The 25,657-nt window shown below is 41.2% G+C and overlaps 1 protein-coding gene and 1 pseudogene across 3 annotated transcripts; both read left to right on the forward strand.

Annotated features, from left to right (window-relative positions):
• The first annotated feature begins 818 nt into the window (after positions 1-818).
• On the forward strand, positions 819-3,011 carry LOC123030526 (annotated as a pseudogene).
• A 3,081-nt stretch (positions 3,012-6,092) lies between these two features.
• PLA2G4C (phospholipase A2 group IVC) lies at positions 6,093-18,812 on the forward strand. 3 transcript variants are annotated; one of them, XM_044444676.1, is made up of 13 exons: positions 6,093-6,226; positions 6,563-6,679; positions 7,737-7,879; positions 10,030-10,228; positions 10,755-10,863; positions 11,423-11,563; positions 11,979-12,032; positions 13,406-13,450; positions 14,096-14,221; positions 14,912-15,019; positions 16,380-16,534; positions 17,059-17,227; positions 18,195-18,812. In XM_044444676.1, exons 1-13 carry the CDS (start codon positions 6,203-6,205, stop codon positions 18,359-18,361), a joined length of 1,557 nt encoding a protein of 518 aa, XP_044300611.1. In that variant the 5' UTR covers positions 6,093-6,202; the 3' UTR covers positions 18,362-18,812. The 3 variants fall into 3 exon arrangements, with proteins under 3 accessions (XP_044300611.1, XP_044300613.1, XP_044300612.1); XM_044444678.1 differs by lacking the exon at positions 17,059-17,227; XM_044444677.1 differs by lacking the exon at positions 11,979-12,032.
• Positions 18,813-25,657: the final 6,845 nt, after the last annotated feature.

A 25,657-nucleotide genomic window follows, 5' to 3' on the forward strand; every position in this document is an offset into this window, starting at 1 on the left:
ATGGGGTCGCGATGGATCGGATGCGACTTTGCGACTAACAACAATAACTGGAAGGTGTACATGACACTTCTTATGGTGTTTTAATGGCTACTGCAGCAATTAGCCAAGCATATGGTTTATCACAGAAGTTGCAGTGACCTTGTTTGTGAACCTTTATTTGTCTATCAAAGATAATAAGAGGCAAGTCCTCAATCTCGGTAACCATTACCAGCTAGGAATAATAAGATGCAGTGATACTTTTCAGAAAGACTCCTCCTGGCCTTACCAAGACGTTCAGGCTTCTTGAATTCTCACCCTCCATGCCTTCAGTGGACAACCACTTCACACACTTTGTTTTCCCTAGTAAGTATTTCCAGAGATGGCTTTAGAAAAAACCTGCGAGCATCAGGGATAGTTTCAGTTCAGCTGGCAAGATGATTAGCTTTTCCCAATTGCCAACATATTAAATCTTCCTAACTGACAGAGGAATTTTCCTTGGAGGTAATAACGCTCTTGGTTCCTTTTCTCCCTTGAGGATATTTTTTCTTACATCTTCTGTTGGTGGATTAACACCAACTGTGCCAGACTTAACCTTGAGCACTGCTGACACATTGCACTCTTCTTTGAAATGACTGAAGACATTGTCTAACCTTTAGTGTGAAATATTTTTTCTAAAAACATAGTTTAAAAGTTCAGGAGAGGTAGTCACATTTTTATACTCAGTAGCTAAGATTCCCTGAGACACAGAACTGTTTGGTAAATGAACTGAAGTAAACAAACAGCACAGAAGAAGATATTGTGTGTGGTGACCACCAAACCCAGAAATGGGAAACGAGAGTATGCCCAGTATTCATCCTTCTAATAAAATCCACTCTGAGGTAAAGTAGTTTTATGAACTCCTGTTTCTGTATATCAAAATATGTGGTTGTTTTAGAAATAATAGCACTTTATCTAATCCAGGGGTGACCTCCATGGTCCCACCAAGTTTTTAATCACTGTGGGTTTTATCTATAAAATGCTTACTGTTTCTTTCAGAATGAAATGCCATGAAAGAGAGAGGGTCCACAATGTTTAATATTGTCTTTCTTGAATTTTGTATGCAATAATGTGCTGAATGAATAGTCAAGTAAACATTCAGACTTCATAATGGATCCTGACCACCCATGGACTTGATCAGGTTATCTGGCAAAACAGTGGCCTCCAAAATGCACTCCTGGCATTAGATTAATGTACTTATTAGCAATGTGGTTCCTTTTTCTTCTTTTTTTCATGGAACGTTCCTGGGAATTGCTGTGCTGGAGGAGGAGGCTCAGACCTTGCATAGAAGCTGCTTACCTTTTGCTGACATGGGTAGCATTTAAGTAGCCTTACTATGTGTAGGTTTATCTGTCCAAGTGTTGAAGCAGAGCAATGCCAATGATTTCTTGCCCCTCAGCCTACCAGGATGCCTGTGTGGCCCAGCTTGGAACAGCATGTTGGTAAGGCAAGAATAATATTTATTTATTTATTTATTTAGAAAATTTCTATGCCGCCCTATTCGCCAAAGCCTCGGGGCGGCTCACAAAACATTAAAATATAATACATTAAAAATATAAAATGAATTACAATATAAAATAAGTCGCCCTGGCCAAAGAATAAAATAAGGAAATAACATTAGCAATTAAAATGATGTTTGAATAAAAAGGTCTTTGCCTGGCGCTGAGAAACAAATAATGACGGCGCCAGGCGGACCTCTCTGGGGAGCGCATTCCATAGATTGGGCGCCACCGCAGAGAAAGCCCTCCTCCGAGTACCTACCCTCCTAAATCCTTGTCTGAGATTTTTCCTTTTCCTTTTCTCACCCTGCCATGGAAAGGAGGCTGCTGTGCACAATTTCTTCCAAATAGTCCCCAGGTTTCTTTCCTTCTTTGTTTAATTTGGTGGCACTTTGACTGATGCAATGTCCTGGAATAATGCCAGGTGTGGGGTATTAAATGGTGGACAGGCTGCAGCTATGCATATTGTATGTCCATATTTCATCCCATATTTATATATTATAAATACATTAGCTATTTCATAAAATCTTTAATTTCCTCCAGCAAATTCAAAACAGAACCAATCAAACCAGCACTGCCAGCTTCATTCTTCTTGGATATGGTGATCATCCAGAGCTGCAGACTCTTCTCTTCCTGGTTTTCCTTACAATCTATATAATCACCATGGTGGGAAATCTCCTCATTATAGTGCTAGTTGTGGCTGATCTTCATCTCCACATCCCCATGTACTACTTTCTAGGGAGCTTGTCCTGCTTGGAGATCTGCTACACAACAACTATCCTACCCAGGATGCTCTTCAGTCTTTTAACAGGTGGTAGATCAATTTCTGTTAGCTGCTGCATCCTGCAATACTTTTTCTTTGGCTCCTTGGTATCTACGGAATGTTATCTCCTGGCTGTAATGTCATATGATCGATATTTAGCCATATGCAAACCACTGCATTATTCATCTTTCATGAACAGCTAGCTCTGCTTCTGCCTTATCATTGGCTCCTGGATAAGTGGTTTAATAAGTAACACCATCATAACATCTCTAGTGTTGCAGCTATCATTTTGTGGGCCAAATGAAATTGAGAATTTCTTTTGTGATTTAGACCCAGTGGTAAAGCTTTCCTGCAGCAACACCCACAGGGTGGAAATGGTGACTTTCATCCTCGCTGCCATGGATACAATATTTCCCTTTTTCCTTATTACTATTTCATATGTTTGCATTATCATCAATATCCTTCAGATCCGATCAAAAGCCATGAGGCAGAAGGCCTTCTCCACATGCTCCTCTCATCTCATTGTAGTGACACTTTTCTTTGGGTCTTTGATCAGCGTTTACCTGATTCCCCAAATCAACTCACTGAAGCAGCTTCATCAGGTCTTCTCACTTTTTTATACTGTCTTAACTCCCATGGTCAATCCTCTTATATACAGCCTAAGAAACAGAGAGGTGAAAGAGGCCCTGTATAGGACTGTCAGTAAAGCTGCCAATATGGCTCAATATCTTTAGGTCTTGGACATATTGTCTGGCTTCTTGCATATATTTTAACTAACATGGAAGTAAGGAGCTACATAAAGCTACCTATGCATGACACTTTAATATTCTTTACTTTGGATCATGTAAATCCTGTATATTTTTCATGAAGCAGAATTGGGATCAGCTAAGTTGATAATCAAGTTAATAAAATTCTGATACAGGTAGAAAAGAGAAAGTCAGCCAAGAGTTGCGCAATCTTGGCATTGCATCTAGATCAGATTAGGAAAGATAAGACAGGACAGGCAAAGCCCCAGCTGGATAAGATTATGGAGATCTATGAATGGATTCCCCAAGGCCTTAGATTTCTGCAAGTAGCAGCTGCCGGGAACTGCAGCCAAAATGTGAAAATTGAGACAGTGCTAAGAGAAATGGATGACAACTTATTTTTCTTTTTAATTTTGTTCATACTGTTCTCCAACAATATGCTCTAATTCAAACAAAATTTCCTGAATTTAGAATACTAGATACCAAGATGAAGAGCTCTAGTCTGGCCTTTTTCCCTGGTGTATTTTTGTTTTTTTTTCTTACATAGACTTCTGTATCCATTTAGAAAAGTGGAAACAGGCACCTCCAACCCCAACATCAGAGGAATACTGGTTGAAATTGTACTTATGGGTGGTTCATCACGGCAAAGGCTCTTCTTGACCCAAAATTCTTGTGGTTTCATCTTCAAGGAACCCAACAAGGAGGCAAGGATTCTGGGGTTTAGAATGTTTACTAGAGATGAAACCCTCAAAAAAATGACTAGAAGGGTATATACTATAGAGGCATGGGCGTCAAGCTGAGATGTGAAGATACTAGTCATACTCTACCAAAATTTATGACTTTGGTGTCTATGTATGGGCCACCAGAGATGAACATTTCGGCACCTCCTATATTAATTAGGCATTTATAGAAAGTTAAGTCAAAGACTTAAAGTTGGCAAGAGATACAGTGGATGTTCAGGGTGTGAGGAATGGAAGCTTAATCCATGCAAAGCTGTTTTAAATCCCATATGTACTATTTCTATAGATTTAAAATTGAGGCTCTTCCAATAACCAAAAACCAGAATGATTTGTTAAAAAGCTCCTCCAGAGGCCGGTGATATAACAACAGTGTTGCATCATTGAGACATATGGTATGGAAATATCTTGAGGCATTTTTTCTGCCAACAAAGGCTCGCTCTCGAAAATACTGGTCTTTGTGAAAGTCTGTGTGGTGTTGCATCATATTCCTGTGACATGAGGATTAAGAGAAGGACAGTGAAGGTGGAGAGTGAGTTTGCAGAAAGAATTTATATTGCAGAAAGGCTTTCAAATTGCCAAGAATATTGTGTTGACTACATTTGAATGTATACCATACATATGTACATTTTGCCTGATGCTTATTTATGTGGATCGATGGTCTGCTTGTATGAACAGAAACATCAAATCTCTCTCTCTCTGGTGGTGTAGTGAATATTTATGCTTCATTGACAGGTTTCTTCTGGTGATACTGTTTTTCCCATGTTTGTATTGTTATACTTGATTTTTTAAATTATTTTGAAGTAGCAGTATTCAGCTTGAATCAGAACCATGGTAAAGGGGTTATCTGCCCTCTCCTAGTCCAGATCAAAATTTAACATATGCACACAAGCTCCTGCAAGGGGCTTTTATCAGCAAATTAAAGCCACACATCCCTGGACTAATTTTCCCTGAAGAAATGGCAAGTATATGCAAACATGGATTCAAGGTTTGCCATGTTTACTTCTCTTTGGAAGACAGAGATAAGTGTGTTGTGCTGCATTTCAGCACTGACTTGGGAGTCAGGGGCAATTTTTCTTCATTAGATCTTTCCTGGCAAACCAGGAAGATTAGATCTCTCTGCACATGACTTCTCTCCAGTGAATGAACATAGTTTAGTTGTATTTCACTTCTTGCACTTTGTGGCTTGCCTCACAACTTAAGTTACCTTGCATCAGTTGCTTTTAGCTCAATTGAGCCTGGATTGGGTTGCCCTTCCTTATTCCCACCATTGAAAGGCAGCAGTATTTTAGTCCCCTGATGTCAGAGACCTCCAGTTCTGGGTGTTCCTTAGCTTGCATGAAGGCAGGCAGCTCATGGGAAGGGATGGGCAAAAGGATAATCTTGGCTTAATCCTGTAGCCAATTTTCACTGATATCGCTGGGGATGTGACCAGTCAGCCCAGGGTTAATGCTGGTCAGCTCCATGTGTTTCACACACACATACACACACACTTCCTGTGCTCTGATAGGTTTGCCTCATCTGTCAGTTATGGAAATGGCCTAGATGGAATCCATACTGGAAACATGCTCACTTTAAGTGGAGCACTGGGGATCATCAAAATAATGACGACAACAACAACAGCAGCAAATCAGTAGTCCTACGTCTTGCTAAGAGGGCTCTTTCTGACTTTGACACATGCTCTAAACTCTGATACATTTGCACATTAATAAAATCAGCACGCATTTAAAACTCCTCCCTAGGAAAGGTCTTCCATTTTTCCTGCTCCAGAGAGTTGTTCAGATTTATTTATTCCCTGCTCTCTAGCAGTGAAGGCTCCCACGTGGGTTACAAAGCAAAAAAGAAAACATCTCTGCTCTCAGGCTTAAAATCTAAAAAGGCACATGATATGGACAGAAAAAGGGGTGAGAAAGATAATAGAAAAGTAAAATATTCAGGGGCCAACTAATGCAGATTCTCTCCCCCCTCTCTGGTTTCTTGGAGAATTAATCCTGCAAAATAGGAAAAAAATTACTCAGCTCGAGTTTTCATTGACTGCATATCTCAGGAAAACCATATCCAGCATGTCTTAGTGTTCCCCCCTCAGCAGAACTGTGATCTCTGCATTTGCAGAAGCTCTTGAATAGTGAGTCCGGTATTGGGACTTGTTGTTTGAAGCTGGGAATAGAATCGATAAAGCAAATGCTGAAGGAATCACATTACTTCCCGGCATGAGGCTTTCCATTCGGTGTCATCTGATTTCAGGCACCATAGAATGCCTGGCACATCATGTACTGCGGTATCTGCTCATTGGCTGGAGGTGGGGAAAAGGAAAAAGCAGACCAGGCACAAATGCACTGCCTGACAGCCACTGTCAATCAAGAAATATAAATCTCAGATTAGCTGAACTCTTATTTGGGTGTGAGTTCTCTGAAGTGCTCATAAAGAAACGAGGGGGAGAAGATGGAGAACAATGTGGCAGAAAAGGTAAGTTCTATCTTTGGCAATGCATCTTCCTCTCTGCAGCTCCCCAGGACTAAAATCAGATCAGTGTACTTCTCAAATCTAATAGCACAGTAAGGCAGACTCATCCATGGTCTTGTCTCAGTTTTCTTTGCTCCTGCTGCAACATGGCAAAGCAGAGCTATGAAGTGTAATGTCTCCCAAGTAAGGGGCCATGCCTCTGTGATCTTCAAAGCTGAGGATCATCGGAAGCAAAACAAATTAAGATAGTGATCTTCTTGTCTGGAGGCCCTGCTATCCTGCTTTCTATGGTGTGACAGCATATTTCTTCTGTATCTGTTTGTGTGGGTCCATTGGCAGGGAAGAGTCAGAGTGCGAATTTCGAATGATCTCTCGGAGGGTGAAAAAAGAGCTACTGCCACCAGGAAAGAAGAAGTGAAGAAAGGCCTTGACAAACTTGGGATTCCGTGTGATGTGGTAGGATTCCATTTTTGGTGTCTGCTTCAGAGGGCTCCAAGGGAATACCTTTTCAAAAAACAAAACAGAACAAAACAAAGCAAAACAAAACAAAATGACCACCCCCACCCCCAAAAGCACTGAAGTCTGTATCTTACCACAAATGAACTCTGTCTAATTAGTGGGGTGGGAAGGGCTGGGCAGGACAGAGCCATAGCACTTCAATGTATTTATTGAATGGAGCTGGTCTTTACTGCAATAAAGTTTTTACCTATCTATGTATCTAGCACTTGGGCTTGGCATGCAACAGATCTGAGGTTCAGTGCTTGGCATCAGCAGGCAGAGCTGGGAAAGAAGCCTGCCTAAGCAGTACTGAGCTGGACAGGCTAATGAATTTCTGCAGTAGAAAGCAAGCACTAGACCAGTATTGCAATCCAAAATATTTGAAACAGCTCTTCAGTTAAAAGTTACGAAATGTTTTGAAATGTTCAGGCATGAATATAATTAAAGTATTTTTAAAAATCAGACTTTGCCCTCCAAAATCCAGTTTGCCTTTTAAATTTTGGATATAACATTGTCAGTGTGCAATGAAGAATAAAGAATTCAATTTTGAATGTGTGTGTCTGGCAGAACATAAAGCGGGGTGGGGGGGGGTGCTCAAGGAGGCCTGGAAAGCCCTGGCCTGCTCTGGTCCTGCAGCACCAGCACCCACGCTGGGCTGCTATGGCTGCATTGAGAACCATCTCTCTCCATCTTCTTGCCCCACTAGTCCTGCTAGCACAAGCAAGAACCCTGGGCAGCAGGTGGCTGATCAAGCTAGTCCAAGCAGGAACTATCCCACCCTATCCCAGCCACCTTGATGGCCCTACCTGCTTGCCAAGAGGTAAGGCAGCTGGACAGTTTTCTCAGTTGATCTCACTGTATGTTACAGAAGACATTGCATGCCAGTCATCAAATAACCCTTGACTTTGTCAGCTGTCCAAAAATCCAGTACTGAATCAAGTATAATCAAGGGACCAAAGGAAATGCCAGAAGATACCTGCAGACTTATTCCCTTTTGTCTGTCTCCTTCCACTAGGACAACATCCCCAATATTGCTGTCCTGGCCTCAGGTGGAGCATTGCGGGCCATGGTGGCTCTCTGTGGCACATTAGTGGAGCTGAGGAAATACAATCTCTTGGACTGTATTATGTACTTAGGTGGGGTGTCTGGTTCCACTTGGTAAGTGCATGAGGGTAAAGATAAGGGGAGATGGAAGAGATGGAAGGCTTGAGGATGTTCTCTGTGAAGAAAGGTTACAACCTCTGGGACTGATCACTATTAATTAATTTAAAACTTTTGTATACTGTCCCATCACAGATGCCTTGGGATGGTTCGCAACAACTACAATATAATAAAAAATAAAAGTAAAGGTAGCACAGCATTCAATCTTAAATGGAAAACCACAGATTAAAACATATTGGCAATTATAATAGTGGGAGAATAAAAAGATGTTCTCCTGGCACCGGAGGAAAGAAGTATTGGCACCAGACAAATCTCTCTGGGGAGGTGTTTCCTTAGGAGACACACACACTCAAAGGAGCAAAGACAGAGGTATAAAATTATGGAGAATATGGCCAAGGAAACGTTTTTTCATTTCTCAGAATGCTAGAAGTCTGTATCATCCCATGAAGATGACTGGGGGGAAATTGAGGACAGATAAATGGAAATATTTGTAATTAAACCAGTATTCATTTCCACAAGATGGAGTGATGGGCACAAATTTGGATGGCTTTAAGAGTCGCCCCGAGGCTTTGTTGCGATGGGGGCAGCATAAAAATGTTTTAAATCAATAAATTAAATAAGAAGGTATTGGGCAAGTTCCTGGAGGAGAAGGCTACCAATGGCTACTAGCCCTGATGGCTATATGCTACCTCCAGTATCAGAGGCAGCACGCCTGTGTGATCCAGTTGGTGGAGAACCAGTATGGGAGGGTTGCAGTCTTCTTGTGGGTTCCTCTTGGGAAGCTGATTGGCCACTCTGTGAGCAGAAGGTTGGATCTGATGGGCCATGGCTCTGATCCAGCATAGCTTTTAATTCTTAAATGTTTAATAAGATGATAGGATGCAGTGCCAGATGCAGTCTCAATATTCTGCTTCCTGTAACAACTAGTGAAAGTTTCCTGGAAAATGGAAACAGATGATCAGGAAGGCCATGGCTTTTCTTTGTTCTTTTCCTCAGTGCTTGGCAGTCAGAGGCTCTCTGCAGTGGCTCCATTCATCTGTCATGACTGCATTAAGTACTCCTGTCTTAGGGGTGGGAAATCTGCAAAATGACACACTGATGTGACATAGTGTAGTCATTCTTCAATTATGTTTAGATATATAATTTGGGGTGATAGGGGTCTAATCCTTTGCAGTAACATATCCGCAATAATTGTGTTTGTTTTTAGCTCAAATTGATACACTTTTTAGGAACAGCTAGGCCTAAAGGGATTTTTTTACAGGTTTTGTATCAAATTTCTGTGAACTATGTTTGTGGATTGCTGGCAGGCTTCTCCAACTTGGTGCCTTCTCAAAGTTTTGGACTGCACCTTCTGTTATCCCTGACCATTGGCCATGGTGGCTGTAAGCAATGGAGTTTTCATCCAAAACAGATGGAGATAGAATATGTTTAATCTTGGTTGAAATGCTTAGCTGAATTTTGTAGCTCTAATAACACAGAACAGCCATCTAATGAGTTAACAGGCAATCATTCATTCAATACTTCAATAGTGATTTTAGGGCACAGGATAGAATTACAGGCCCAAAGACACAATTTGGCCTACCTGGAATCACAATCTAACTCTTTGGCGGGGTCCTTAGATCACCCTGCCCACTTCCACTGGTCCTGTCCCTTTCCCTCTGACCAACAGTTGTTGCTTGGTTGCCTGGGTCTTGTGCTTTGTCTTCCATTCTGGAAGTTGAAATGCCTCTCCCGAGGCTTAATTACTGGTCCCAAGAGCTTTTAAACTAAAACATGCAGATAATTTTGGCCCTCCCCTTCTGCTTTTGGCTGTGCAATCACTGCAGTGCAGCCCTAGAGTTCCTCTGAAGTTCCTTGGGCTGAAAGCATTTCAGCATCTGTGCTGTAGTAGTCAGCTCTCTGGTGAAACATGTATGTTAAAGGCCATATGTTGCCTGCTTTAGAAGCAAAAGGTTATTTGATAAAAGTTAAATAATCCCTGATGTTCTGGAAAATCAAGCTGCAGCTAAAGATGGCTTAAGAACCTTATTCCACATTTTTCATTTACCAGTTTCCAAGCACCCTCAAAATGTGTACATTTCAAATTAGGATGCAATCTATTATATTTTTGTAATGTCTCAAGTGTATTTGTTCTTTTTCATGAAAAGGTGTATGTCAGGCCTCTACAAAAATAAAGACTGGGTAGAAAAAATAGAGGAATTGGAAAAATGTCTACATGAAACCCTCACCCAGGGCAAGTGGGAAACAAAGAAGGCAATTGAATCTGTTCTGGAGGCAGCAGAAGATGAATGTTACTCTCTGACAGATATCTGGTCGTATTTCATAGTACATAGACTTTTAAACCAGGTTGGTGGAGCATACAATTAAAATATCTGTATCTCTCTAAGGTTCTATTATTCCAATTTCTCAGAGGCATCACAGCCGTTAAGACATTTATCCATGCAACCAAAGCTCTGGGATGAGTTGTTGTTTACCTTGTTTGTTGTTGTTCTTGTTGTTGCTTACACGCCTTCATTAAAATAGGTTAGAGCTGCCTGGAGGCCTCATGAGTATGAAAGGCCACAAGTTGGGCATTCATGAGCAAAGGCACTGCTTTTGGGAGGCTAAGGTGAGAGTTCTCCTTGGAAAGAGGAGAACTCTCCTTGGTAGATCAGAAACAGATCAAATGTACATTAAAGAACTTCTGTAAAGCCTGAAGTGCTTGAGCCTTCCTAATCTCGGATGCTAAGCAGGGTCAAGTCTGGACAGTTTGGATGGGAAACCCAAGTCCTGCACTGAACAGGGGGTTGGACCTGATGAACTTCAAGGCCCCTTCCAAGTGTATGAGTCTATGCTTCTAATATAATTTACATAAAACTCCATGTCTTTTCAGTTTGATGAGACTACATTGTCTGTCCACGGGGCATCCTGTGAGAATGGGAAAAATCCTTACCCTATCTATGCAGCTGTGGAAGCGGAAACATACCAGAAACCTCATGCAGGTAATTATGTCAGTGTTGGATGTTCCCAGTGAGTGGAGACCCACAGCAGCAACTCAGTGGGCAATGCATCCATTCCCGGTTGTAGCCTGAAGATTTAAGGAGCTGTCCCCGATTCCTAACCCATTTTAGGGTAGGTCCAGCACCATGGATTTTGTCTTTAAAGTTCAGGCTAAAACGCTCATGACACAGGAGACCCAAGACTGCGCTGAAGACTTGTCCGCTGCCCAGACAATAGGTACATATTGCTAAAACATGTGCATTTGCGTACTATATTACAAACTTGGAAATGAATTGGTTTCTGGCTACCAATGGCATTCAGATCAGCATTCAGTTCTGAAGTGACATAAAATGTGAACCTGACAAATGACTCACCTATCCACCCTAAGGAATTTTATTCCTATTACTGAAATTCCTTTTAAATCCTAACAGATGTTTCTGCTGTAGGAAGAAGAGAGGATCTGCTGACAGCTTTATTCATTTATCTCCTGATCATGCAGTTCTCATTACTGAAGGCTGTGATCTTGCATATGACATCTTTATCTTTGCTTGTGTTTTTCAGGTACCTGGTTGGAATTTACTCCGCATGAAGCTGGATTTCCTGGCATAGGAGCATATGTAGACATCAAATACTTTGGGAGTGTATTTCACAATGGGCAAATGATTGAAGAAAGAAAGGAGAAAAATGCCTGCTATCTGCAAGGTATGTCATGGTCACATGCATTTTTTCTTGAATACATTATTCTCAAAATGCCCAAATCTGAGCAAAGTAGCATAATCTGTGCTTCTGTGGTCCACAGCAATAGGAACACAGAGTTGAGAATATAGTACTCAGAAGCAATGCAAAAATGTATAGATCCAACAAATTATAAAAAACAACCCAACCACTGTTCTGGGGCCCAGCTGGGAGTATCTCCTTAGGCAGAATGCCCTGGATCTAATGACCAAAAGGAAATCTTTTGCCCAAGGAGGGGATGTGGTAAATGGGGTTGCCTTCCCTTGCTCTGTATCAATAGGGAGGCTATGGTATACTCAAATGAAATAACCTGACCTTCTGCTGGCACTGATGAAACATGAAACTTGTTACTGCCATCATGCGTCTCATTTTTTATTTTCAGGTTTATGGGGAAGTGCCCTTGGAAGCAAGGAAGAAGCTCAAAAGAAAATAGTTGGTATTGCCCTTTCTATGGCATAGCAGGCAGGATCAGGGAACATGAGATTGTGTGGGCAAGAAACATTCCAGGAACAAGGCTGTTTCAGATTGCCTGGTTGGGTACTTGAAACCAACCTTTCAAGAGATCCCTGAGCAATCTGAAGGGGCTTCTGGGAAGATAGAAAGATTTCTTGATAACCAGCATGGACCTTGTGTATGTGCAAATCTTTGTGCACTCAGCTTAGAGCTGAGCACCTTTCTGGTGGAAGGGCAGTCTTGATTCTAGGCATATCCTTCTTTGCTCTGTATGATTGAAGATGTTCAATGACATAAGGAATTTCAATTTCATTGAAATTTCAAAAGTTTACGTAACCATCCTATGCCTTTGCCACAAATACATTCAAACAAACAAGGGCAAACCTTCAGCTGAGGGTCATAGAAACAATTGTTCTGAAGCATCTCCATGCAGGCCCATGGAGATGTTGGTTGGTTTCCACCAGCAGCACCTACATACATTCAGCTTTGACTGCTATCAAAGTAGAGAACACCATTTGCTGACCAGCTGGGATGCAAACCCTTATGTGTTATGAAGGCTGGAGTACCATTATGGTTAAGAGAAGAGGTCCATATTGAGAAGCCCCTAATTCAAACCACATAGATATGAACTGACTGTGGGGCTGAAGCATCAATGGTGGGGAAACTTTTTCCTATGAAGAGCTGTTGATCATAGAAAAAGCAGCTAATGATGGAGGGAGCAAAAAGTGGCTCTTCTGTATGTGCCACCCAATCCCTTCTCTGCTTCTCTATCTCTCATGCAGCATGCACGAAATGGAAGAGAAAGCACTTCTCAGAGGTACATTTGGAGATTGAGAGTAAGTTTGCTGTTTCTGCAGAGCAGATTTACTCTGAAGGCTACATGAATTTAGGCCAAGGGCTGTGGCAATTGTTTAAGGGAACTGTTGCTAAAGAAGAATAGCTGTCTGTGACCCTCATCTGAAGGTTTACCCTTATTTGTTTGAATGTATTTGTGGCAAAGTTATAGGGTGGTTTAAATAGAAATAATAGAGCACATTCCTATGTCTTAAAAGTACTTGGTGTAATATTAGAATGTATTGTTCAATTGTTAAGTGATCAGAAGTTGGAAGGGTGCCCAGGTGGATGGAGAGTGACTAGGAATTGTGCGGTTGTCATAATGGGGTGACATAATATGACAAAACAGAAAAGGGAAATTCAACATTTGAATGATTTATTGGCTGGCACCTTGGTGGTTGTTCTTGTTGATGCTGTTATTTTAGTCATTTGGGTGTTGCTAGCTATATTGTTATGTTGTTTTTCAAAAAGTATACCCTGGTGTATATTATCGTTATCTTCTCTGTCTTTGTTATCTTTGAGATGTTCTAGAGAATATTCTGGAAGAGACCACTTCTAATGACTTGGGTAAGAAGTTACAAACTATTTCAACATTTACTCCTCCACACTACATTTCTTTCCACATCTCTGTGATGAACCAACCATCCCAAAAAAGCTGAAAGAGCAAGAGTGAGAGCGAGGGGAGGGGGGGAGAATAATTTAGAATAAATTTAATCAGAACTACTACATATTGTTCAGAGGACAGGTATCCCTGTTCCACAAATGTATCAGCATTAAAATAAATGAATGCACTCTTAATTTGGAAGTGCACTGAATAAAATATGCCTTCAGCAATAGAAATTGGTCTTGGCAGTTAGTCAACTAAGAGCACAATCTGAACAGGCTGCCATTCTGCAGACAGAGAGATCTAAGACTGGACATTCCCACCCATTCAAAGGCCTTCTGGGAATAGCATTTGCTGTGGCTTCTGCTGGATGGGTTGCTGAGCCCATCCAGCAGAATTAGGTTGCAGTCGTATACACAATCCTATTTGTGAGTAAGCCCTAGTGAAACAAATGCAATTTATTTCTGAGAAGACATGAATAGGAATGCCCTGTTAATCTCAGGTTCTTTATTGCTTCATCTTTACCCAAAACTGCTCTTCCTTTCTTGCCTGCAAAGCCTTCTTTTTAATCCTGCTAAAGTCATCATGATTTTTCACCTTTTATGAAGACCATGATTCCAGCAAAAGCTCTGAATTGCTCAGAGAGATGCTTGAGACCTGGAATTCTGCAGATGAAGAAACAAGACAGGAGGAGTATATGAGATTGAACCAAGCTTTGGACACAGATATTGGAAGCAAGTATCATAGTGAGCATGTCGCTTTTTGAGCAGCATTTCTGCATGAAGATACCTGAAATTGTTGGGCCTCAGACATTCATTTTCCTATCAATAAGTGATAATGATTAGTAAGATTTGCATTTGAGAGTCTTCTAGATGGCCCAAAGTGGTCAGACTTTGTGATAACCACCTCAGTGGTTCAAGAATAATTTTTAAGAGATACATATGTTCACTCTATTTATAAGATGTTCCTTAGTGGTGTATTTCATTGAAACAATATCTTGGTCTGGAGGCTGCCTGCTGTGTTCCCCCAGAATTCTCCCAATGTCAGGAGAATGTCTCCCAGAATTTTATCTGGGGCATTGGGGGAAATTTACATGATAGACAGTTAACTGCTGCCTTGCACAGATGAAGGTGCTGCTGCTGCCCCCAACAACTGGCAAGCCCATGTGATATAAAACAGTTCCCTCCAGAGCAGGGTGCTCCACAAACCTGGGCCCAGCACAAATGCTGCAATGTCTTTCAGAAAAGTAAAATAGAATGGCACATCATTCTGCATACACCTTTATTTTAAGCTTACTGTGCTTGAAATGCAACCTCAGAGATCTCAGAGTTAGAAATCCTTGCCTTTTAGGGGTGGGTAGGCAGTGTGAATTTCAAATTATCTTGCATGAAATTGTTCTTAGCTCTGCATTTCTTTTACTTCAGGATCAGACAGTCCTGCTCTCCACAATTTCTCAAACATGATAAAAAAGACATGTTTATGCCTTTTAAACTGGACCTGGGGAAGCACCAAGAATTTCCTCTACCACTGTTGTAAGCTCTTAAGCCTATTGTGTGAAAATAATGCTTCTGCACTTGTATGGATTTATACTCTTGGACTGGAGGTGCATAAGACATGTTTGGTGGATATGGCATTAAAATGCAACCACCACATTGCATTCTTTCCTTTACCGCTATGACATGTATCAGTATCCCATCAGATGGTTATCCCATGATGCAGCTTCATCCCCTTGTGAGTTTCCTCATAATTGCCTGAAGAGCTGGAGAGTTAAAAGTAAGGAACTCACACTCCCCAGTTCTTCAGGCAATTATGAGGAAACTCACAAGGGGTAAAGTCACACTATGGGATAAATGTCCCTACATTCTTACTGGGGGAGAGGGGAGCCATATTTGGTGGCATTCAGTTATACATGGTGCCCTACTCTCCAGGAAGGGATGAGAGTCTTTTGGGATGTAAACTGCAATGAAAAGAGATAGTGTAATTCATAAGACAATATATGGGCAGGGCAGGGAAGTGTTTATATGTATGTGAGCTACTTAGCTATATTTATTCAGAAACTGGCAAGTTCTCTGCCGTTGTGTGTTGTGGAGTCCATTCTTCACTATCAGCAGTCCCTTGCCTCACAATTCCTTGAAAGTAGAATTATCTGGTTATGTTGCAGAGGGTTATCTCCATCTGGTCATTAGCTGCTGCCTGATAATACAGATTCTGGCATGCCTCTCACACAGCATCAAGGACAGAGCAGACAAAAAAGTTACAGCCTAAGAATTCGTCCACTCATTTGTTCCATGCTAGGAACAAGGACATACTGGAATAATGTTTTTTTGTTCGCAGAACATGTGCACATGGTTTGTTCAAAGTCCAAGGAATGACTGTGAGCATGTGTCTGCCAAAAATGTTCACAACTTGTCAAACCAAAGCTCACATTTATCCTGTTCCTGAGTCCATAGGCCCAGGGATTTAGAATTTACACTCCTGTTTCATGTTTGGGCTAGGCTTCTCATCTTTAACAGTCACACCAGCAGGCAGCTACATCATGTTGTTCTCCAAGCTGAAAATAACTGTGCTATATAATTTAGCTAGTGGCCAAGAATTTCATTTCACTACATTTCTTAAAAATACAACTCTACTAACATTAACAATGTTCCTATTTGGGAGGAAAGAAACTGAGATTTTGAAAAAGAAAACAGATCAATCTATTCTTAATCATATGTAGCACTTGTGCATGGACGACTTCGCCTCTGTTTTCTTTATGGCATCACTCCTCCTGCTTGCATGAAATTCTCACTAGAAGCAGATACAGTGGCAGTATTGCAATTGATCCTTAGTAAGTAGCTAGTTTGCATTGGTTCCATTAGCTGTACAGTAACTCTCTGTTTCCCATACTGTTAGCTGATGTTGAATTCCCTGAACTGTCAAGCAAGCCAGTTCTGTACTTCATCGATGCTGGTCTGACTATAAACACTGCTTACCCATCCATTCTGCGCCCTGAAAGGCAGGTGAAGCTGATCCTCTCCTTTGACTTCAGTGCTGGAGATCCTTTTCTGGTAATTGCTTTAGTTTACAGCAGGAGGCATGCAAAGCTTGAGCTCTGACCAAAGGATAACCCTGCCAGATTTCATTAGAACAGTATGGTCATTAGGCAGGTCTCATACTGTCTTGATATCACTTTTGAAATGAAATGGAGGTGCTTCAGAAGGGTGTTACAGCAACATGCTTTTGTGAAAAAAACATGTTGGAGTTTCCTTAGCAGTTTTGCAGCTGCTGCAAAATGACTGTTTTTGTCTCTGAAATGACTCTTTCCCAGAAGCATCATGTCCCACGAGGAAGTTTACTGTGTAGCTTCTCCTCAGTCTAGCATTTTCCCATGGAGGGCCCTGACTTGAGAAACAACTTTCTAAAATGCCTTGGATGTCCGATATCAGTAGAATAATGCAAGAGCGAGTCATGAAACATTGTATTCCATGCTTGGGTCTCCAAATGCAAACTAAGAAGTAGTCTCCCAGCTGCTATATTTCCAAGCAAATCTGGCAGTTAAGGATGAGTCTGAATCTTTCCCCTCTTGGTTCAGACTGTTAGACGTGCTGCTGAGTACTGTGATGCGCATGGAATACCGTTCCCCAAGATAGATGAGGCAGAGCTGCAGGACACGGACAACCCATTGGATTCCTACATCTTCAGAGGGGAACGTGCCCCAACAGTCATGCACTTCCCACTGTTCAACAAAGTCAACTGCCCAGGTGACTTGGGAACGGGGATTACTGAGGGAATGTCTAGTTCTGGGGTCTTCAGCACAGTGTCTAAATGCACATGGAGGCCTAGCCAGGCACCCACAAAAAGGTGCAAGGCTGTGCACTCAGATCGGTCCCCCACATCTAGTTCTTCCACGCACTGGCCTCTTCTTCCCAGACTAGCTGTTTGCTTACAGCCCCTTTATTACAAATTGCACAGCCTTCTTCCCGTTCCAAATGCCAGCAGGAGGACTGAAGAAAGTGATGGTTCCATTACAGGAGAGGAGAGGAGAGACCAGGTAGGCAGGTGGGAAATGGCTAGTGGGGAAAAGGTAAGATGTGGAGATGTGAAGTGAAGTGGGTCATGGGAAGAAAGCACTGTAAGAGATCCAACGGCTACTACCATGAGGGCTTTAGGGACCTTTCAATGCCCTGCTCTGGTTATCAGCAGCGTGCAAGACTTGGGATTCAGAATCTGGATACACTGAATTATGAATGTCCTGGTTCTGAGATTTATGTGCCTTTATTGGACTGTCCTTTCAGAATTAATGCGTGGTGCCTCACCTTCCCCTCATCCAGGGACCCATTCCTTTGATTCCCTCCCTTCCAAGTGAAAAGTGCCTTGTGACAGGTTGACTGAATGAGGGGTACTGAAGGCTGACAGGTGCTTTGCAGCATCTCACTGAGTCACACTCACCTGGATTGCCCACAGCACATTCAGCGGTGTGATTGTATGGTGGAGTTTTTGGAATGTGTGGATTGCTATACCTTCTGATTAGGAATGTACATATGACTGATATGATATGCATTGTTAGGCCTTTTGGTTTGGCCATTGATTCGATGATGGAATCAGATGTGGGTGTGCACACATGCCAGAATTTAGTTTTATATGCACTAAATCTGAATCAGTTGTGAATTTCTTTGACATCTGTACTACTAATTCAGCTCACTCAGTCATAATATCTCTCATTTTCAGGCAAAATTGCTGAATACAGAGAGCAGTTCTCAACCTTCAAGATGCACTATTTAGGTGAAGAGATTGAAAAGCTGCTTACTGCAGCAAAGAAAAATGTATCAAATGTCCAGCAAAAGATTCTGCAGGAGATGAAGCGTATTGCAGGTCCTCCTTCTCAAAAGGCTTAACTAAACCTTTGCAACAGACTTCCTAAAGAGGTCCACCTGGGTCCATCACTACTTTTGTTTTGGCCCAAGCAAAAACTGTTGTCTTTTGAAGATATTTTGAGACCAGAGTTTAACACCTGATTATAGATTTTAACACCTCACTCTGCTCCAGCAGATTTCCCCTACCTATACTTGTAAATGGAATGTTTAATTAATTGTTGTAATTGTTCAATTATAATTGATGAATTAATGAATTTTAATGTGTTAGCCTCTTAGAGAGCCCTGTCAGGCTATTCAACAGCATATAAATTTTAATCATCATCATCATCACATTCTACTCTAATAGCAGACTCATATGATCAGGCCTGTTTTCACCATTGAAGATCCTCCCAATTTGTTGTTGATCATCATCAACACCACCATAAGCACACTAATCAATAAAACAACTAATTAAAACATCATAAATCACAAAGGCCTCAGACTTATGTGTTTCTCCTTCCCTTCTCATTCTCTGATATAACTCTCAGGTTGAAATGATTCCTTCTAGTTTAAACTAATAATGATTTATTTTGGGATCCAGAAAAAGTGAGTGTTTGGGGATATTATTCACTAAGCCCTGAAGGACACCCTCTCCCCCAGTGAGCTCTTATTTGAAACCAGCATGTTTCATGAATGTCTGGATTTGTACCTAAGTACACAGAAGTAGTGCTCATGAGCAGGTGAACTGCTTCTGTTTTATATTGAGTAACAGAGGTTTTCACCTCCACTTTACCCCACTTATTTTTATTATATTTATAGCCACCTTTTTCTGGCCAAGGAAATCAAGGGGGCTTACCTATTCCTCCACTCAGTCTTATCCTCACAACAATTACAACCTTGTGATGCACTTGGCCCGAGAGTCTAAGACTTGCCCAAAGTCTCTGAGTGAGCCTCATGAAGACTAGAAACTAGATCTCTAGGATCCCCAGTCCAGCCTTCCAAATACTACACTGCATTGGCTCTCCTAAAATGGTGAGCTGACAACTTTCCTTCTATAGGGAAAAAGTGGAAGTGGTTCATTTACATGTATGCACATGTGTTGAGCCATTTTTTCTGGGTTTTTGCTGGGGGCTTTATGTCAATTAACTAGAACCAAGGTAAATTTCCCAAGATACTCTGCAGAATTTTATCTGAATATTTTCTCTCTCTTTGGTGTCAGTCACTATTATTCTATCTCTGACAATAATGCCCTGGAAGTATGCCAGGTTCAGAGCATTGTGGAGGATGAAAGAAGGTTCCAAGGCTGCTAAGAAAACATCATACAGCCTTTTGCAGTAGCAGTGTGAAAAATCCAACCTTTCTCTTTCTCTTCTGCACAAAGGACATGCAAAATCTGAGACCTATAGATGTTTTGGCATTACTCTCCATCTGAGGCTTGGCTCCCCTCATATCCTGCTCCCCACAATGACTTAGTCCTATGTTAGGCATGTGCCAGTGCCCACTTGAAGGGCACATGACCAAGGTCACTTCAGTTTGAGTTTCCAGACCTTCTCTGGGGATTTCCCAATTCCTCACCCCTATAGAAATACTTTTGGTTATGAAAGCTTCATTTGCATTTAAATGGCTGGCAAACAATCAAGACTGCATATTTGGATGCTGAGTAGCTTCAGAGTCACTCCAAGCTGCTTTGCTGAGCTCGTCTTCAGGTTCAGAATAAGGCAAGTAACTGTTTATTAATTCCATATAAAACTAACCAATTCTGAACTTCCTTTTGCTTGGGACTTATTTGGAAACTAGAGTTGACTGAGTTTCTTTTTCTAGCCAGAAGCTTACCCACACTCTTGACACATGCATTAACCTGTTTTTAAAGGACATGAAAATAAATTCTGAAAAGGAGTCGAGTCTTCTCTATGGGTAGAAACCAACAATCTGGATCCTTACTTATCTGCAAAATGTACTCTAAGTGGAGTCTTGCAGCCTGCCCTACCTTGCAGGCTTAGAAGAGGAGACTCCTGACTGCCACAAAAAGCAGCAGTAGAAAGGAAATCTTGGGTGACTCTCATCCCTGAGAAGGTGTTGGAGAATTTCTCCTCCACCAGGAGAAAGTAATTTCCCCCCCCCCCACAGATAGGATGGAGAATGCTGAGAGTCCATTTGATCATGTCTCCATAGTTGACCACCCAGCATAGTTTTTCCCTCACCTGCCTCTGCATGTGTAGCAGATATCAGACTGGAAATTATAAGGTGAGTCCACCTATCTATCTATCTATCTATCTACCTACCTACCTACCTAAATTTATAAATGCATATATTTCTTGATGTGTTGTAATATGAATTATCTAGGTAATATGTAATTGTAATATGAAGGTGTCTAGGTATTAAAAAGTCAGTTATTGAGGATGCAGGATTGTCTGTGACAGATCAATCAACTTTGACCCCAGCCTGTATTCAGCTCCTACAATCAGATAAATAACTGATTCTGCTCAATGCAAGCATTCTATAGGTGGCTAATTAAAATGTGAGAACTTTGTTGTTAAGCTCATTGCTGAGGCCCCATCTATATTTTGGGGAGCTTTCTGCATGATATCAAATCCCTGATTTTTCAGAGTTCTGCATCCCTCATTGAGCATCTGAGGACTCAGCATTCTCCCCATTTCAGAGATCTATCCTGAAGGTGGAGGGCAATGGGGATGGAGAAGGCAGAGCTACATGCTTCTCACTTTTGCTTTTCATGCATTAAAGTTAGAGAATGTCTGCATGGGGCTTTCATTATTCCTCTATGAAGTCCACATGCACACCTCCCCTCACCCATCAGACTAGGTCAAATTTTGCAAGCAAACTTTGCATTCTTCATCACCCAGATAGCTTGTGAATGGAGTTAGAAAAAAGACTCCTTGTGGCAATGGATTTTTTTTTTAAGGGAGGAAACATTTTTAATTAAAAAATTAGTACTTCCAAACAAAAACATTTTTTCTGAATAATTCACAGAACCTTAATGAGGAAAAAGAAAAGCAAAATACAAGACAAAAACAAAAATGTAAAAAGGAGTCATAAAGAATTACATTATGGAATATATTAACATTAGTCAGTCAGCAAAGACATGAACAAGTTACATAAACATATTCTTCTACAGGCAATAACAGTGGGGTTCTTTATGTTATCTTCACTGGAGAATCTGATTGCCTTGGCAAGTCCAGTGAATAATTCCTGGTTGTTCAAGTACAGAATGTACAGAAACTGTTCAATAACATGGGTTCATAATATCTGAAGATGAATCTAAGAACCCTGACTAAATGTTAAAGAAATTTCATTCACTGCATAAATTTAAAAGCACTGAATAACAAATCCATTTTCAATGGAGATAAGTACTTTTTTCATCATCTCCTGAATCTGCAGCCATGAACTGTTCTGTTGTCTCTCAGAAGCCATGCTATATTGAACCATGTGAACTGACATTTTATGTGTTGAAGTGACTGATTGAAGTTACTTTGAATCTGGACTGGGAGCTTCATCCCTGGTTTTTGAAAAAAAAAATTATATCCTACAAGGGTGGTCAAAACTCTTTGTGAAGACTGGAAAGTTTACTGGAAAGTTTGCCAGTAATGATATTCAAATGGTGCTGCATAGTTAAGTGACTCTAAGAAGTTTTATTCTATTCTTTAACATTGTACAAAAGTAGAAAACTGTGTATGCCCAGCAGGTCATCTATGTGCTCTGTCCTAGAGGAACAGAAACAGTGCAGCAACTTGCTGTAGTGACAAAGCCCTTTTCAAATTTAAGGGTGCATTTTGCTGCTGTGGCAAACCAGGAGAAATAGCCCTTTTTATTTCTTGCCCCCCACAATGTCTCCTGCTAAGAAAGGATGTTGTGGTTCCTGGGAGCAAAGGGAAAAGAAGCATGCAGAGTATGAGACATAGCAGACATATTGACACAGAGCATAAGGGAAGAGACTCAGTGAGGAATAAACTGGGGGTGATATTTAGAAACTGACTAAGTATTTGGGCTGGTGAGGGCGGCATGGAGGTAATTCTTGCCTGTAAACTCTTCTGGCTCTCTGTAGGAAGCCCATAACTTCCCGAGTTCAGAAGGTTATTGGGAGCCTAAGCCAGGTCACAAGACCTGGTGTTTCTTCTTTCCCAGGAACATTTATCAGATTCATTTTCAACTCAACAAGACACCTTCCTCCGGAATGTAGAACACACTTAAATTTAGTAATTCATCAGAATTGTGGTGTGGTAGTTCGAGATCTCTGTAAGCAGTACTAAGATCTAGATGTTCTCCAGTGATTCTCAGGGCCTCTGGAAGATGTTTTACATCAGCTCTCTGATTGTCTAGCAATGGAAAAGCTTGAACACTGCACCTTCCCGCGCAAAACCAGTGGCTTGGTGACTCATCTGTGGTCCCTCTTCACTCTTGGATGAAAAGCATCCCTCCTTCTGCCTTGCAATTTTTATTTTCTTTCCTAAACTATGATGATCATGCTAGTATTTATTTATTTGTGGTTTAATCAAGTATTATCTATATTGTACACTGCCATGGGATCAGCTTTGATGAAGGGCAGTACAAAGATGCTTTGAAACAAGCATAAAAGATCACCTTTACCTCTCCCCTAAGAGAATAAGCCAGTACTTATTCTCATAAATTTCTCATGTATCCCTCCTCTCAGTTGCTTTATTTGCATTGATGGAAGTATATAGTAACAAACATTGTTTAAAAATACACATTGTGTTACGCTGAAATGCAGTACTATGAAAAATGTTAAGTAAATATAGGAGATATATCTGGATGAAGAAATCTATTTACAGCAATGGCAAATTTTGAATCAGGCCGGAACTCAATTTCTTCCATCAGACAGATACATTAATGTTGTCATTCTTGTATCTAGTTAAACAACCCTTGCCTCCTCATCTGAATTCAAAGGCCAAATTTTGCAAACAAATAGACTCTTCATCATGAAGTCCCCCGAACATCACAAATCTCATGTGAATGAGCTGAACAAAGCTTCCTTGTGGCAGATAATTATTTTGACATGCTTTTAAATAAGGATCTCTACTTGGAAACAAAGAAACATTAAATGCATTTGATACTTAATAGGACGAAGGAATTTTAAAAAAATCATATTGCTGTCCTGAGACTTCGATAATGGGACAGTCTAGAAAAGTTTTAAACAAACAAATATTAAGCTCAATGAATGAACATTTCACATACTATTTCTACAAACAGATTATTATTATTATTAGGATACATTATTTTAGTATTATAAGAAAATAATCAGGATAATAGTATAATTTTGCTGAAGATGTGCATGACTTTACATTTCCTTCCACTGAACTGTATTTATGATTTTTTGCCCATTCACACAATTTGGAGATATGCTTTTGAAGTTCTTCAGAGTCCATTCTTGTTGGTTTTTCCCATTTGTTGTCACCACAATCTAGGCTACTTCAGTGCTCACCCTGAACTCCAAATCATAATCAAGATAACGAACATTGGGCAGAACTAGGGATCTCAGGGAACTCTGCAATGGATTGGACTGAAATTGGATTTCTATGACTATGACCTGTGGATTTCACAATGGACTGGCTTTTTCCAAGTTTCCATTGACTTGAAAAACAATTTCTGTTCCCATGCATGGGGGATTTGTGCTAATTTGCATTAACGTAGTTAGTTGTACTTGTACCAATGTTTGCTTGCTCTGATGCACATTAGCACAAGTGGTAAAAGCTGATCAAAAGCAAACTGATCCTTATGCTCACCACATTAATATCCTGGAATTGACAAATCTGTCAGTTCTGCTTTCTCCTGGAGATCTTTTTCTCTTGAATATGAAGAAATTTGTGAATTTTGGTAATTTTTTAAAAATCAAAAATTAACTGAAATGAATGTTGTAACCCCCCCCCCCCCCCATAATCGAAACATGCAGCCAGGGCATGGCTCGTCACGGGTAAAAAGCATGATCAGGGTGTCCTGTGCACGTAAGAACAAGAACCCCCAATGAATGTGCATGCTACGCAAGGATGAAAACAAAGCAGGCTACGCTCAAGCATAACCGCACATGTCACGCCCTTGTACCCTCGCTTGCTTGCTTCAGCATGAAAAATGTGCAAATGTAGCTCAGTGGGGTTCCCCTATTGTTCGCTGTTATTCAAGCACCTGCATAGTTGTAAAAGAGTATAAAAAAGCTGCATTCTTCTGCTCGGGACCGCACTCCAATGAGTGTGGTCCCTGCAGGTAAATAAATCCCCTCTTGAAAATTCCAACTAGTCTCTGGTCTCATTCGTAAAACTGCACCATACAACATTTGGAGGCCCCAGCGAGATCTTGAGACTACCGGTCTTGCCTCCCCCCGACACCAGGGACGGGCCCATAGGCATCTTATGCCTCTACCCCGGTTCGGTGGGACATCTGACTAGCCGAGAGAGGAGTAATCAGTCAGTGCGCACAGCGGTTACCCGCCATCTGTTCTGAATATCTGCAGATCTGGTATTGGAAAGAAAAGCCTGCTGGATGCAGCACGGGCCACTTTCCGGTCTGGGACGAGACGTCACCCCCGGCCTCAGATCCTGTTTAAGTTGTGCGTTTGTCTAGATTGTCTGTTTTGTCATCTGTCTTGTCTGTTTTGTCGTCTGTCTTGTTGGACTGACACTTGGAATTCTCAGTATGGTTTATGTCCTGTTCTATTGTTGCTGTCTGTGTTTTCTGTCTTGTCTGTTTGTATTGTAAAGTGTTCCCCTTTCTGGGAGGTAAGCATAGGCCAGACTGGGTTTTGGGGTTCTTCAGGAAATAGAAGCTCCCCACACAGCCGCACCAATCTGTCCTCTTCAGGGCATGGTTGAAAGCAAGGGTGTGGGTGGGTGTTCTTGCCCCTGAGATGAGAATGTGTGAACCTGGCTTTGATTGAGAAAGATTCATGAGGTCATTTGCCTCAGCCAAAGCATGGCTGAGTCCGAATGGGAAAAAGGTGATGATCAGGGCATGTATGTGTGGGATTTTTTCCTTCCCCCATTCCTTGTATATGAGCCAGAACTGGGAAGTAAGGAAATGTGTGGCCCTTGAATTGGGCTTGCAAACACAGGTCCTACCCAGTTTTCTGGACATGCTTAATAAGCTTATCCTGTGTGAAAGCCCTGTATGAAAGAGGGGTTATATAGAAACATTTTTATGAAGGTCCTTTCCTTGTCAGAAACTGGGTTTTAATGTCTTTAATGTAAGTTTTCTGCCTCTTCCATCTGCCTTACAGCTCTCCTAGGTAGGAAGATTCCTTTTTTGTGAGATTAAATAATTGTGTTTGAAATTCCAGGAGGGGATGCTGATGGGCAGAGGAAAGATGGAAAAAAA

This window comes from Varanus komodoensis, unplaced genomic scaffold (genome assembly GCF_004798865.1).
Source record: "Varanus komodoensis strain SLA01 unplaced genomic scaffold, ASM479886v1 scaffold45, whole genome shotgun sequence".
Lineage (NCBI taxonomy): Eukaryota > Metazoa > Chordata > Lepidosauria > Squamata > Varanidae > Varanus > Varanus komodoensis.